Consider the following 16126-nt stretch of genomic DNA (forward strand, 5'->3'; position numbering starts at 1 on the left):
GAGAGAGAGAGAGAGAGAGAGAGAGAGAGAGAGAGAGAGAGGGAGAATCTTTTCCTTTTGCTTCCCTGCACGGAGATAAAGCATACCACAGCAGAGCCTCTGCTGGGGACATCCTAGCGACCAAGGATCCGCCCAGGCCACTTTTATGGACCAGTGTGTGGCTGGCTCGGCCGGGGGCGGTGCCGCGCACAAGCTGCCTATAAGGGGCTGTCCGCTTCCCTGGTGCTGAATCCAGCTCTCATTTCCGAACGAGGTGCTTTCGGCTATTGGTAAAGCGGGTCTCAAAGAGCTGTCCTGGAGCTTGAACCTTTAAAAAAGATAATCCGGAAGACGAAGAGGCACGCGAGGAAGGCAAGCACAGAAAGGGACAGTTGCAGGAACTATAAACCTCGATCGCAGCTCGCATCTCAGAGGAAGCCCTGCTGCGGTTTCAGTAGAGCTTCTGAGGATAAGGATGGAGTGAAGGAGAAGAGGGGCTCAAGGGGGTGGGAGGGGGTCAGGCTCTGCAGAGAAAAGGGAACAGTGCAATAGAGAAAAAGGAAAAGAGAGAAAAGCCAAGGCTCGTGCCTGCGAATTTGGGATTCTATTGGAAGAGATCGCTCACTGGGGGAAATGGATTTTGTACCAAGACTGAACAGCGTTTTGACTTTGGTGCTCTCAGGCTTGTGGCATTTAGGATTAACAGCGACAAACTGTGAGTACTTGGAGCTGGGGGCGGGAAAGTGAGGCGGGATAGGGCGCTCCTCAGAATAACTATCCACTGTCTGACTGTATATGCTATGGGTAAAAGAAAAAGAGCAGGATGAAAACCCTAACTAGTGTGGTTCGACTATTCCAAGCACCCCAAAAGTTAGCAGAGCTCTAATGAGCTTGCTCTGCTAGATTGTCTGCCCTATTTTTTTAATCATAAAGTTCCCTTAACTTCCTGCTATATTCATGGTTCTTAATCTCAGCCAGGAATTCACGGGCCAGGAACAAGCCTCTAGGGGCAGAGACACTCAGGAGCCACCGAGCAAGGTGATAACAGCGGACTGCAGAACCCCCCCAATTTGCAATGTGCCCTTTGGAACACTTCTACCCTAACTTCCACCCTTAGCACCAAGCTCTCTACTGCTGTAGGCATTTTGTAACCAATGAGTACTTGTATAAAGGGTTTGGGAGTTTGGGTCTAAGAATTGTAGCCCAAATGCAATTGCCTCAGGAAATCAATGGCTGCTCTATCACAGGAGGGAGTGCTTTAAAAAATGCACACTCCACCCTCAAAATCCTAGGGCCCATGAAGGAATGAGTATGTACTATGTTATCCACATTTCCACCCTAGCAAGCATAGAATACTGAATTTAATAGGCAGGAATTTTTGCCACCTGCACTATTTATTTAAAGAATCCAGTTTGTCAAACTTGAATAATTCACTAAAGCTGTGAGAGGTTCAAGCTCAATTGCTCAGCTGCTTCTCTAAGCAGAGGAAGGGAAGTTTTCCCTTCTCTGGGAACTCCTAAATGAGAAAGTATGCAATTAAGCCATCTGTGTTGTTTGCAAGGATGGCTTACTACCATCCCTCAAGTTTTTGGGTTTGTTCTCTCATCTTCTATTCCTACACTGAACCTCAGAAATATTATACAGATTGGATCAACTTTATTTTACTTTTGTAATTTTTGGTATCAGTATCAATTTAAAAAAATAAAAGATGAACTAACTTACTACAGAAGATCCCTCTGCCTTATTCCTAAATCCTTATATTGTCTTGTCCCAGAACTTGCATTCTAGAGGAAACACAAGTGGATAGATGTTCAAAGTATAGTCATTATTTCTGTGATCCAAAGATTGGAAAGCTCACAATCCAGAGTTGTAATATTTTCTTAAAGTTTATATTATAAAGGAAGGCCAAACTAGGTATCCTCTACATCAGGTTAAGATAAGCTTGTAAATTATTTTAGAGGATATATTGAGACATGTTTAAGTCAGGTAAATTGATTTTTCTCTTCTGGGTTTACCGCCTTCTCTTTGGTTCCCTTTATCTCTTTTCCCCTTCTCCTTGAAAGTCTTCCCATGGTTCCCAGAAGACAGACCAAGAGCTTTAGTCAGGAAATGACCTTTGTTACTGAGCTAGTTTCTCTACCTTCTAGAACACTAGAGGTCAGTATTTTCCAATTGATTCAAAGGTGTGGCTGTGAACTCCGCTTTCTCCTTAGCACATTCCATTATCTGAAAAGAAAGAATACTTTGAGGATCCAAAAGTTGGGAGTGAGAGAGACTGATTAAATGAGTAGACTGTACAGCACAAGTGCATAACTTGAGGTTCTTGAAAATTCCTTCGTGGAGCCATATATTCTGTAAACTAATTTAACTGTGGTCAATATATTTTGATAATGTACACAAAACTAAATGACATGTGTTTAAGACTTCAGCCTATCACAACCACAGCAGTTACAAAGCCAGCTCTGGGCATTTAAAAGTGGTGATAATGAACTTGAGAATTTCCTAAGTGACACTTGCATGTCCCACTTCTAAGCAACATGGACATTTAGGGAGTGTTGCTAGCTTAGTATTCTAGAGACAGTTTTCTTAAGAAATAACAGTGGGTGTTTATTGTACTGTAAAAACTGTATACATTTAGTAAACAGTAGGCTTACAGCAGGCACTGATTCTGAAATCAATGCATATTAGTGTTCTTCAGAGCCTATAAGTAAATGATCCTCAAGCAATCATGAATATCTTTCAGTTTCTCTAGCCTGCTGTATACAATTTTTATTCATCAAGTGTAATATTGGATTTGCTATGGATGTACAATTGGCTCCCATATGCATACATACTTTGATGAGTTACAAATTTCCTTTCCAAGAGTTTCCTTTTAATTTGATTTGTGAGAATTGACGTTTAAGATTATTTCCCCTACATTTTAAGGAGTTTCCCGTGTCATTAGTAATGTCAGCCTTGAAGACAGATTGTGTGCCCAGGTTCTTCCATTATGGACAGAGAGTTAAAGGTATTAATTTATAGGTGTGGGGTTTCTTATAATATAACTTTTAATTCTCTGTCCTCTTCTGTAATGACTTTTGGTTACTGTTATTGTTGTGTAGTGTGCAACTACTTGTATACCTGTTTGGTTCTCTTATATTCTCTCTCCAATATGGGCATTTATCTCCACAGGGAAAAATGAATGTTTACCCAATTACAAATTTTATAAGTTTCTAATTAAGCACAATGAAAACAGAGTCAAGCTAAAAGAATTCCAGCCATAATACAGATATTACAAATCTATGGTGAGGATGCAATTATCTACCAGTAATAAGAACCTCTGTAAATATCACCATTTAAGATTTTCAGGATATTAAACAGACACAATGTTTCCTTTGTGTATAGTCTGAGAGGACTGGTTAATTATATATATGTGTCAATGTAAAAAAAAAAATTAAAGGTATTATATATTCAACTCCTTTGACACAAAACTATGGTATTACTTGGGAGTTTGATTAAATGAGGCCAGATGTCAGCATCTAAGGTTTTTTTAGTCCCATTAAAGTCTCAGACCAGAGGTCAAATACATATTTAATTATTGTCTTTTCTAGACTGCCAGTAAAATGTAGTGAGCAATTGAGGTATGTGTCTACTCCAAAATGAACAGCAGCTAAATATCTTACTAAGGGTATTCATCTAAGATTAAGCAAGTCAAATTGTTTTTACAAGTTAAATTTTATCATGACAAAAGTAATGTGTCCAAAAAAAAAAGGCAGATTGCATATGACACACACAGAAATATTGTTAGTTTAATTTTTAAAGAAATATATTACGTGAGTCATTTTAAATTTTAAAATAGTTTTATTTTTTCTGAAATAACTTAGAACATTCATTAAGTAGCTCTTTGAAGTTTATTGCTACTCATTATTAGAGTCTCAGAGACATGTTATTGTGATGAGAACATGAAACTCCATGTTCTATATTTTTCTCCCATAATGAATTTCACAAGATCCTTGAGAAGTTGATCATGATATTAAAGAGATATCAGACCTTGATTTATCTGAAGGCTATTAACAAACTAAATGGAAGAGTAATGTGAGCAATGAATGTGCTGTTCTTGTTGAGCAGGAGAATGTGCAGTGTTTTTCATGGCATCTACAGCTAGCTACGAGAAGTGAGAGACCCCTGTATTGGTCATTTGGCAGAGTCTGAAAACTTTCTCCATTATCAAACTAGCTCATTTTGACCTTTAATGATTGACATGAAATCATTTTCCATTTCCTTCACCTAAGCCCCATATCACTTTGCAACTATGAAATATAAATGAAAAACTAGAGCAGGGATTTCATTGCAAAGGAAAAGATGTGGGAGATTATATCTACTGGAATAGCTTTGCTCTCATCTGCATTCTACTTCTAAGGCATGGCCATCTTTCCAGCTAAAGTCTTTCTTTTTCTCTGCCCATCTGTCCAACTGACCTCAGTTTCCCTTGAGTGAATCAATTTACTTTCTTGTATCAATTTATTATATAACTATAGGATTTGCAGCATCTCTAAATTTTGTAGTTTTCAATTGTCTTTCAGTTGATAACCCAGACTGTGACAAAATATGAGCTGTGGGTGATAATTACTCACAACAGATAAGAAGATGGGGAGTGGGTGTAGTTACTTAATAAGGCAGAAGAAAATGGCATTTTAAATTTTTGAGAAGTTGCATTGTACTGACTTGGAAACGATGATGACTTTTTTTTTTTTTTTAACTTCCAAAAGAAACCATTTCATCCATTTAACTACTGCTATGTTTGCCTAGTGACCTTGTAAAGTTGCTCACTGTCCCCAATAACCTTGGGGCCTAGGTTGACGTAGGAAGACAATGCTTACTTGTAATAGGTTCTCATTGTTAACCACAGATGTTATTTACTGGTTATTTCATTTCTACGTGTTTGAAACAGATGCACTTCAAAACTGGGAGATACACATAATCAGAGTAAAAATTTAATGACATTTTACTTCCTACTAGTAAATAAACAGCACACATCCCTCATTGCACACATTTACACTTTACAAGGCTTCTCAGCAAGATAGATTAAGTGATCTAGTTTGTATGAATGAATTTCAGATGTGTACAACTTAACTATGTCCCCCAAATCACTAATTTCATCAATGAGAAAATTCTGAATCCTGACCTAGATGCATTTTCAAACACAAATATCTTTTCAGTGAAGTATTTTCCAATGTGTGTTGCTATTTAATTTGTATAGCATCTGCAGAAATTTGGCATGATTCTCTAAGATCAGTCTCATAACTATAGCCTTGGAGAAGGGCATGAGCTAGCAGATTTCCACAAACCCAATTCCTGAGTCACACGTGAAAAAAGAAAATGATAAAAAACAGTCAGACTAAGACTTGAAGTATGAGTGTAAATATCACATTTCAAAGAAAAGCAAATTTGTTTCTGGGCTTGTACCCAGGTTGAGGATTTACTTTTCTTTCATATATTTTAATTAAAAATTTAGTAAGAGATGAAGAAACCTTTGATATGTGATTTTGAATATCCTGTTGTGTATAAACAATCACAAGACAATGCCAGAAAGGACACTTCTGCTGACATTCTATCCTGTATGTTTGTCAATGTCAGATCATTGTTCTACTGAGATCATAGTTCACAGTACAATGAAACCTCATCATAGGCAGGCCTTGATCTGAATTCTTATAATAATCCAATTATCACCCTTAATATCCCTCCCAACCAAATATAGAGATCTACATTTTACACACAAACCACACTGCTCATGTCTCTTGGAGTTATTTGTATGCACTGCTTATTACTTGGCCTATAGTACCATTTTCGTTTAAAATTTTCTCCTCATAGTTTGCCAACTACACAGGCTTCCCCCCACTTCTCTGTCTAGTATGGCATATGCTGGGAATATTTGGAAGAGTAGCAGGGGAGAGAGGAGATGTTAAGGATCAAGATACATTGTGTATATGTATGACATTGTCACAGAATAAATGAACTATATTTTTAAATTTTCTCAGTCTAGGTTAGGTGGCTACTATTTATTTCATTTTATAGCACTTTCTGTAATACTTGTTGCTTTAACTAAGATGTATTTCCTCTTTATCATATTTTATTTGAACTATTGTATCCAATAGTTAAAATACAAAGCAACCGGATGAATGGAGGACTGACATAATGGTTTTTAACAAAACGTTTCAATCTTAAACTGAGATTTTTCTATTCTGTATTGACAGAGACTTGTATTTAAGGCATGTTTTCTTCATGTTATTATTTGATCAACTATTAACTGTCACTGCTATGGAAATGCCAAATAGAAGTCAACTGTAATATGAAACAAAAAATCAGACTGTCTTATAGTATATGAGATATCCAGTATGTATTGCCTACTGCATATTCCTCTGGATTCATTGCAGAGAAGGCCTAACTTGGGCACTAAGAAGCCATTTATGTTCTGGGGTGGGGGTTAGGTGGGCTGGGAGTCTTTAGCCACCTGACTTTATTACAAATTTGACTTAATTTGATTAACTTCTTTTGCCTCATTGCAACCCACACCTTCTTCTCTTCTTCCGGTCCCTCCCTTAAAACTCCCTCCTCCTAGTTACTATAGTTTGTACAGTAATACCCCCTTCCCTTCTCCTCAACTGTATGCTGAAAATTGTAGTCCCAGCAAAACTAAGCATCATCCTTTCTCCAACTAAGGCCCAAACTCAGATCCAGCTCAGGTAAGAACATCTAATGGCAGGCAGCATATTCAGAGATATCCCCCACTCCAATTGTTAGGGGACCCACATGAAAACTAAGCTGTATATCTGCTACAAGTCTGCAGGGGTACAGCACCTGCATGCTCTTTGGCTGGTGGTTTCATCTCTGTAGGTTCCCATGGACCTAGGTCAGGTGACTCTGAAATACCTCCTTCAGTGCCCTTGACCCCTTCAGATCATTAAATTCTATTCTCCACTCTTCCACATGACACCATGAGATATGCCTGATGTTTGGCCATAGTTTTCTACATCTGTTTCCATCTGCTGCAGCATGAATCCTCTCAGCAGACAGTTATATTGACATTCCTGTCTACAAGCATAGCAGAGTATTATTAATAATGTTAAGAATTGGCTTTCCCATGTGAGATGGGCCTCAAATTGAAGCAGTCATTGGTTGGCTGTTTCCTTAGTATCCAATCCATCTTTATCCTTGCACATCTTGTAGGCAGGACAAACTTGGATTTGAAGGTTTTGTGGATGGATTGATATCCCCCTCCCTCCACTGGAAGTTGTGTGTAGCTACAGGAGGTGGCCACTTCAGTCTCTATATTCTCCACTGGTAGGGAATCTCAGATAGGGTCACTTCATATATTCCCTGCATCCTCCCCAGTTTCAGATCTCCAACTATTCCCAGAGATGCCCCCCACCAATTTCCATTCATACTCCCAGCCCTTTCCCGCACCCCTAACTTTCTTTATGCAATGTTAGTGAATGCTTCCTCTATATTTTGAAAGATACGTGGCCCCATTGCTATAAGAAATTTCATCCATTGTCTTAAGTTTAAAATGTAGAGTAATTGGATCCTATTCAATGGAATTTAGTGGTGAATTATGGAAAAGATTTTCATTTAATGGGAAATTCACTTCATTATTCTTATAAAAACTTTTTGAGACACCCATGTTATTTTCTTATGCTATGAATAGAAAGGAGTAAATGTCCAGAGACTGTGTATGTTACTCATTTGAAGAACTTGACAATGGACTTATACTTAAGTATTGTTTTACTTTCTTAAAGTTGAGTTACCTCTGTAGCTAGAGAAGTGAAAGTTAACTATTAAGATACACTACTTGACCTCCAGGAATGGTAAAATGCTTGGCAACCAGAAAAATAATTCTTTATTCATGGCAGTGTTAAATGTTACAGCAAAGGTAAACATGGGTGCAATGGCAGGCAAAGAGCACCTTGCATTGTCTGGAGCATCCAACTGTGTTCTTGAGGAATGTAAAACCTGAAGCTGAGACTTGACCAAACTCAGTAGACTAAAAGATGGACACATTGTGTACGATATAGGGATAGAGGTAAAGAAAAGAAGTGTCTTAGTATGGGCTTTTTCTTTTTAAATTGAAAAGTTGCAGTTCCATCCAAAGACTTTAATTTTTAAAATATCATGAATTTTATGCACATTTTTATGCTTGCATATACACATATTCATGTGTACTACTCTGTATGTCATGTGTGGGCAGAATCCAGAAGAGGGTATTACATAACCTAGAAATATAAAGAAAAGTGTGATCCATTATTTGGTAATAGGAACGCACAGTCAAATTCGCACAGTAAGATTTTAAATTTCCCTCTTTTAAATTTTGTGAATGTATGTGCATGCACATGTGTGTTTGTGCATGTGGAAATTGAAGATCAGACTGTGTGTTTTCTTTAAGGACATTATATACCTTCCTTGAGACAGAGTCTCCTATTGACCTAGAGATTACCAGTTAGTCTAGGCAGGCATTAGGCTAGTCTTAGGCATCCTCCAGTGCTGGGATTACACATACATGTCTCAACATGCAGATATATTATTTTAATATGGAAAGTGGGTGTGTGTGCAGGTGTCGGTGTGTGTTTTGCTTGCTTGGTGGCTGCATGCTCTTAAAGTTTATGCATGCCACATTATGAGTATAGGGCATAACCAACTTTGTGGAGCTGATTCACTCCTTCCACTTTTTTGTTTATTTCGAGTATTAAATATTGTTCATGTTCACCATGCTTACATGGTAAGAACTTTTATGGAGTAAGCCATCTCCTGAATGCTATGCATGGATTTTTTTGGTAGGTTCTAAGGTTCAAATTTAAGTTTTGAAGCTTTCAAGTTAAGAACTTTACCACCCATGCTATTTCCCCAAAACATCCTCTTTTTTTTCTTTTTAAGGATTAATGAGACTTTGAATGAAATAAACAAAATCATGTTAAGAAAACTAGATGAGATAACTACAGCTACTCAGTTAACACCTACTAAGGAACCAAAGAAGGACATTTGGAAGTTCATCTCACACAGTACCTCAAAGAGAATAATGGCAAAGTAAATTCAGAGCACATGAACATATGAGCTACAAAAGCAGATTTGCAGCTAAAATGTACTCTGTAAATAGTTCCATTGCTTGTGAAAAATGAGAGCAATATATGCTCAGATGGTATTTTGTGTTCTAAAATGAAGTTCTTTTCTGGGAATTCAGAGTGTCCATTTTCTGAATAGAGTATATTTCATACAAACATGACACCATATCGCACATGCAGCCTGGATTCATCACTCTGATGCAGTCTTCTAGGTTATAAATTTTACTGGTTTGTGTCAGCAAAATGAGAACTCATCATTAAGGAATGTATAATTAAAGTTAGACATCATGGATGCTTGCTCTCTCTACTGAGTATGGATCAGTCCTCCTAACTCCATTAAATGTGTGCTATGTGCAAGGAAAATTTCTAAAGTTGAGTGCTTCAGGTGGATGTATTATCATTGGTAATTGACCCCAATTACCAATGATCTTTAAGAATAAATCCCAGGCCGGGCGGTGGTGGCACATGCCTTTAATCCCAGCACTTGGGAGGCAGAGGCAGGTGGTTTTCTGAGTTTGAGGCCAGCCTGGTCTACAGAGTAAGTTCCAGGACAGCCAGGGCTATACAGAGAAACCCTGTCTCAAAAAACAAAAACAAAAACAAAATCCCAGGTGATAACATTTGAAATGTAAATGAAGAAAATATCAAAAAAAAAAAAAAAAGAAGAAGAGAAAACAAAAGAAAAAGAAATCCCAGTGTCAGTATACTGTCTACTTGCCTTTGTACAGACTCTTTGGATGGGGTGTTAGCTCTGTTTCCTAAATTAGCTGAATCTATTGAGCTCTTCAGGGTGACACAAGCAACGGAAAAGTCAGAACACACTTCTGTGTGTATCATTTTAAAAAATTTATCTTTGAAGCAAAAATATTCCTCAGAATACAGCCCAAACTGCATAGCAGTATGAAGAACTTTCTAAGACTGAGGGCTTGATGTATATAACCAAACACTACAAAAAGCATAATTTCTTTCTGTATAGCTGTATTTTCCTGTTTTTATCCTTATTTGGTTATTTCCATTTTCATTTCTTATTTGTAATGGTGATTTCATGTAAAAAAACAAACAAAAAAAAAGATTGACAAAAAAATACTGCTTTTCAAAACTATTTAAAAACACAAAAAAATGTATGTTAACAATATTTTTAAAACAATAAAGAGAACTATTGCAATTTAATTTTAGAAGTATTTGACTCAAAGGAATGTCTTGCCATGGACACAAATTCAAGATGAAGATCTATTGTACTTATCAAATTAGTTTCAAATTTATTTACTTTTGGTTTTACTAAATTTTAAAGAATAACATTTTACAAGTTCTAATAATTTCAAAATAATAATTACAGCCACACATAATCAAACAGATTTTAATGTAAATTATTTCTTTAAATAACCTCCAAAGTTTTAAGAGACTTTTTACAAAATTATAGTAAAAATATTATATTATATGTATAAATATATGGTTTTATTTAATATATTAATTAAAGTAGATATAAATTTACAAAAAAAAGACTGAGGGCTTGAGTTTGACTCTCTAGTCCCCACAACAAGCCAGATGTGGTATTATACTTCTGTAACCACAGTATTCCTAAGGCCTCTAACATCCACACATGCACCAAGATATGTATAAAACCTCTCCCCACATATGAATGCACACAAAAAATATACATAGCCACAAACATCACACATGTCATGAACATACACACCCATCACACACATACCACATACAGACAAACATACACAAATATCATACAGGTATATACATCATACAAACACACTAAGAAATAATTTAGTTTGCACAGAGAACAGTATTTAATAGGCCACCTTCAACCACTGTGCCTGAATTATTTGTGTCTTTTTTTTCCTTTGTTCCTTCTAAATACCATTTGCCTTTCCTTGGATCTAATCATTCTATTTCTGTGAGGTCATGTAGCTTGTGCATTATGGATGTTGTTCTCTGAGATCATTACTATACAGGGGGTGTAGAAGATTTAAATGCTGGATTTCAACTCTGATTTGTGATACTGTGTGGATAGTCACCAAATATGATGCTTCCCAGCAAGGTCTATTAGAGCATAGCTTGACACAGATCATCCATCTACAGAACACTTTTGGATATCTATGTAGTTCCATTGTCCCTACCTACTGTCCTTAAACAACTCCTCTATGATTTCACTAATTCCTCAGATCTGTAATTATGGAGGAATACCTTCCAATTCACAGAAATTAACCATGCAGAATCCATTAGGAGAGAAACTACAAAGAAGGATCCGTAATAAATACTTGACTGCTGAGAGGATAGGCTGTCCAGGTAGCAATACTAAGTGTAAGGAAGATGGGAAGAGAATGTTCTGAGCTGAGAAAAGGGGAGAATTAGGCATATTCAGGGTATCAGAATTAACTCTGCCCTCTGCAGATTTAGAGGCTGAGTGTAACCATTGTGTTCTTGCTCAGTATACAAATGCTTTTTCCCTCACCTTGTTTAATCTCACAACTTCTGCCCTCTGTTATCCTCTCACTGTACCTCCTTTCTCTACTCATCTTCCCCACTCCTTTGCTTGCTTCCTTCTCCATGGTCTCTTCTCCTATTCTTCTTCCTCTCCTCTGATTGGTTCATTTACCTTTTACAGTGTGACAGTTTTATATGTTGTGACTTAAGCTAATGCTTTTATAGATTTCTCACTCATATGCTACATCTAGAGGAGCTGAGTCTCAGGAGAGCAGTGGGAATTTGAACAGCACCGGAGCAGCCAGTGACCAGTGAAGTGTATAATTTCTAGAAATTTTCTCTTAAACACTCAGATAAATTTGCATTTAGCTTCCATATTATATCTTTGCCTATAATAAAAATATTTTCCTTGAATATTTAATTAAAAGTGATGACCCAAGTGTATCCCTTAGACCAAAGCAGAGTACAGTAAGCAATAGAGCATAAGTTTGACTTTTTGCCTCTGTCTGTGTTTGTTCCTTCCAAGATTACTATATTAGAAAGAAGGCCAGTGTCTCTCCCTTTATCGCAGCACAGCAATTTTCTTCATTTTCCATTATCCACTCGTACTGATCTCTAACCTACATATTATTGTCAATCAATGATGGGAACTAGAAATACTTGATTCACTGATGTGGGGAAACTTACCAGTCTTTTAGTGACTGTAAATGGAGTTTTAAAGAGGTCCTATACCTATTAAGACTCCCCTCACAAGAGGCTGCTATATCAGGGTCCCTTCAGCAGAATCTTTCTGGTATGTGCAATAGTGTCTGGGTTTGGTGGCTGATGATGGGATAGATCCCCAGGTGGGGTAGTCTCTGGATAGTCCATCTTTCCGTCATAGTGGGTGATATCTTTTCATTGACTGGGTTCCTGGACTGAATAAAAAAGAGAAAAGAAAACAAGCCTCAGCCTTCATTGTCCTGCATCATGGCTAAAATGACATATGACCAGTTGTCTTACCATCTGCATGTCTGCCCACCATGGTGGAGAGTTTCATGGAGCTATGAGCCCAAATAAATTCTTCCTTCCTCATGTTGCTTTTGTAATGTTTAGATTATAGCCAAAAGAAAATAAAATAAGAACACGTGAGGAGAATCACAGAAAACTCTTCTAACTAACTAAAGACTTTCTAGTACTGTAGGACTCTGTCCATACAACTCATTCATCAGTATGTTGGTTTTGTATATATATACAAGACCAACATACTGATGAATGATATAAATATATCTTAGTTATACAGCACAAACACATGCCATGTAATAACACAAGTGTTCATCTGCTGGTGAATACTTATTATATGGGAAAATAAAAATTACTAACCTCAGGGCTGGGCATGATTGTGCACGCCTTTAATTCCAGCATGTGGGAGGCAGAGGCAAGCAGATTTCTGAGTTTAAGGCCAGCCTGGTCTACAGAGTGAGATCCAGGACAGCCAGGGCTACACAGAGAAACCCTGTCTCGAAAAACCAAAAAAAAAAAAAAAAAAAAAATTACAAACCTCTATCCAGTGTCACTGTTCTTCATCCTTGGTCAAGTGCAGTGAAGGACCCTGTCTGATGGCAATAGAACATTCATTTGGTAATGAGAAATGGCCCTTATATCAGCTTCACATCATCATAAGCTTGGTGAGAAGTTAGACCAATAAATTTTTTTGCTTTAATTTCAAGGTTTCATGAGCTTGGCCTTGTTCATCTTATTTTTCAATTTCTGCCTTGAATCTTTTGGACATGCTTCCTCAGGCTTTGGGGATTCTAAAAATACTTTGTTCAATGTTCAATGTCTTTTTCCTTGGGGCCACACTTCAATTCTTCTATAAATTCTTAAGGACAAGAAAGGTCTTTGATTATTCTGACTGTTAACCACAAAAGCGTCAATAAATATTTTTGTTCTACTCTTAAACACAACATTGAAAAGGGTAATGCTATAAATACTGAAACTTTTTTCCAAAGCATTATATTTGAGTTTTCTACAGGAAATTATATATATAGAGAGAGAATTTCAGCACTTAAATCACAAAGTGTTGCTTTGGAGAAAAGGGGCAAGACTGCCCAGATTTGTTGCTTCAGGATATCTTTTTCCTTCTGATTCTTCAAGGAAGGGTTTTATAAAGTGTCCCACACTTTAACAAAATCTCTCCCCTCAAACCTCTTATTTTTCTCTCTACTTGTGTATGTTTGTGTGTGTGAGCTCATGGAGGGCACAATACATTATTGATGTCAGTCCTCATCTTTCACCTTGTAACAGATAGATTACATTTTAATTGTTTTTACTAGGCTGCCTGGCCTGTGTGCTTGCAGGGATTCTGCAGTCTCTTTATTCTATCTCTCTGTAGTTAATCTGGCACTGTACATGTGCTAGGATATTTAACACTACATGCTTTATGGGACTCCAAACAAGTTATCAAACTTTCTTGACAAGTGCTGGTCCTTCTGTGCAATTTCTCTAGCCCTATCTACTTTTTAGTTGCAAGAATCTAATTTCATAATTACATGCAAAATAATCATATTTTAAAAGATTTAGGGAAAGAAAATAGATGCTGGCTGGGATGAAACAGTAGGGTCACTCTGGGAGCACAACAATATCTGCTTGCAATGGTCCATGAGTGTCTGGTAAGGTTATTAATATTATCTCTGACTGAAGCCATATTAAATAAGTAGCTACCATTTTCTCATGTTATTAACACATAATTATATATGTTTATGTGATATAGTATAATATTTTAATGCAGCATATATATTGTATTCTGATCATATCAGAATTTTCAGCATGTAGACTTAAGTATTTACTATTTTATATTGGTTGCCTAATGGCAACAAATTCTGGTGTCCTTAACTATACAGCAGGATCCTCTAGCTAGCCATAAAGCATTGTATATTTTAGACATCTAGAAAAGAAACTCCCATTTTTATTTTTAAACCACAGAAAATCTGATTTTCTCTTGCTACTATTTATATTATATTAAGTGTCATCTTATTGGCATTTACTGATCTGTAAAGATAGCAGCTTGTCAAAAAAAAATTGCCTCCTCACCTTGTTCTCCTTAGTTTGAAGTAAAGAGCTATTTTTATGTGAAGGAATTATCTTTTAAAGGCCCTTAAATTATTCACCTACATCCCAGGTATCCCCTTGGGACCTCCTCAAAATAACCAATCTCATGTTAGCTAAGATTAAATTGTTTATGTATAGCACAGTGAATGGCAAAATGACTACTTGATAAAACTGAAGTACAGACAATTTGAGTAGATCTCTAGGCAAGGCAGAAAGCACACATCCAGGACATGATGGGTACCCTTCACTGTCTCATGCCTCTTTACATTATGATAAGAAACAAGCCTTGGACCATCAATAGCAGGAATGTCCAATGTGGCTCTCTACTGACAAATGTGATTGGAAAAAAATGATAAACATATATTAAAGCAAAATCTGAATATGGTTTTGTTCATTGATTCTGATCTAAGTGATAATTTTTATCACATGCTTAGTGCTTGCTCTGATCAACATTGCTCAGAACATCTGTCCATTCAAATCTTCAGTGTCCTCACTCCTCCCTTTAGGGAGCTCCAAATGTCTTATATTTTTTATCATAATCTAGCTTTATTGATGACAATGTAATACAGTATATGATATTTAATGTCATTATAAAATTAAAATGATACATATATGCATGCATGCATGTTATGCAACTTTGTGAAGATGGTGAGATATCTATATAGGGTATTTTCTTTTACCCTACCTATATGTGTACAGGTATACGGGATTTTGTTTGTATTCATGTGTTTACAACAATATGTAGAGAACAAGCATGGACATTGGGTGTCTTATTCTACTGCACTCCATTTTATTTTTGTTAGACAGGTTTTTTAAATAAACTTGCAGCTCATTTATTTGACTATGCTGGAGGACCAATGTGTCAATACATATAACAAAAACCACTCGTTCTTGTGACTGTCAGAGTTTATTATCACCCAAAGTCAATATTAACTCAGGTTCACCTTTGTGAATATTTACCTATCTAGACAAAGAATTGAAATTGGAATTAGGATGAAATTAATATCACTCTATTTTCTGAAATCTAATATTTTTTTCTAGGAGAATGGAAGGTGTGGAGTCATGTGCAACTGTGGCTATTGTGTTTCAGGATGGCATTGCAAAAGCCTGCCTTGCATTGTATTTTACTGGAGGTATATTTATTAATTCTTTCATGGTGAACAATTTTCTAAGTATCAGACAGAATGGAAGCTTTGAATATACTCATATTAGCATTTTACTAACTAGATCAGGAGTTGGTAAGGATTAAATACATGGACAACAGGCCTAGTCTGAGCCAATGATTTGCTTGGCCTTACTATTTATGTAGGGTAAAATTTGTTATTATGAAAATACAGAACAACTTCATTACAGTGAATAGAGCTACCAAAGTTTCCCATTGGTTTATGATTTTGATTTGGCTTTTCATACTCCTAGAAAATATGCTTCATTCCTGTATGAGTATGGTTTTGTGTGTGTGTGTGTGTGTGTGTGTGTGTGTGAGAGAGAGAGAGAGAGACAGAGACAGAGACAGAGACAGAGACAGA

General features: G+C 36.7%; 1 protein-coding gene across 1 annotated transcript in view; it reads left to right on the forward strand.

The window, feature by feature from the left end:
• The first annotated feature begins 510 nt into the window (after positions 1-510).
• The window catches only part of Cntnap5 (contactin associated protein like 5), an 858611-nt gene continuing 842995 nt past the window's right edge, over positions 511-16126 (forward strand). The window contains exon 1 of the mRNA XM_029539128.1: positions 511-694. Within this exon, the coding sequence (XP_029394988.1) occupies positions 613-694 (82 nt within the window). The 5' untranslated portion in view covers positions 511-612. The remainder of the gene's footprint in view (positions 695-16126) is intronic.

Source organism: Mus pahari, chromosome 5, assembly GCF_900095145.1.
Source record: "Mus pahari chromosome 5, PAHARI_EIJ_v1.1, whole genome shotgun sequence".
NCBI classification, from domain to species: Eukaryota; Metazoa; Chordata; class Mammalia; order Rodentia; family Muridae; genus Mus; species Mus pahari.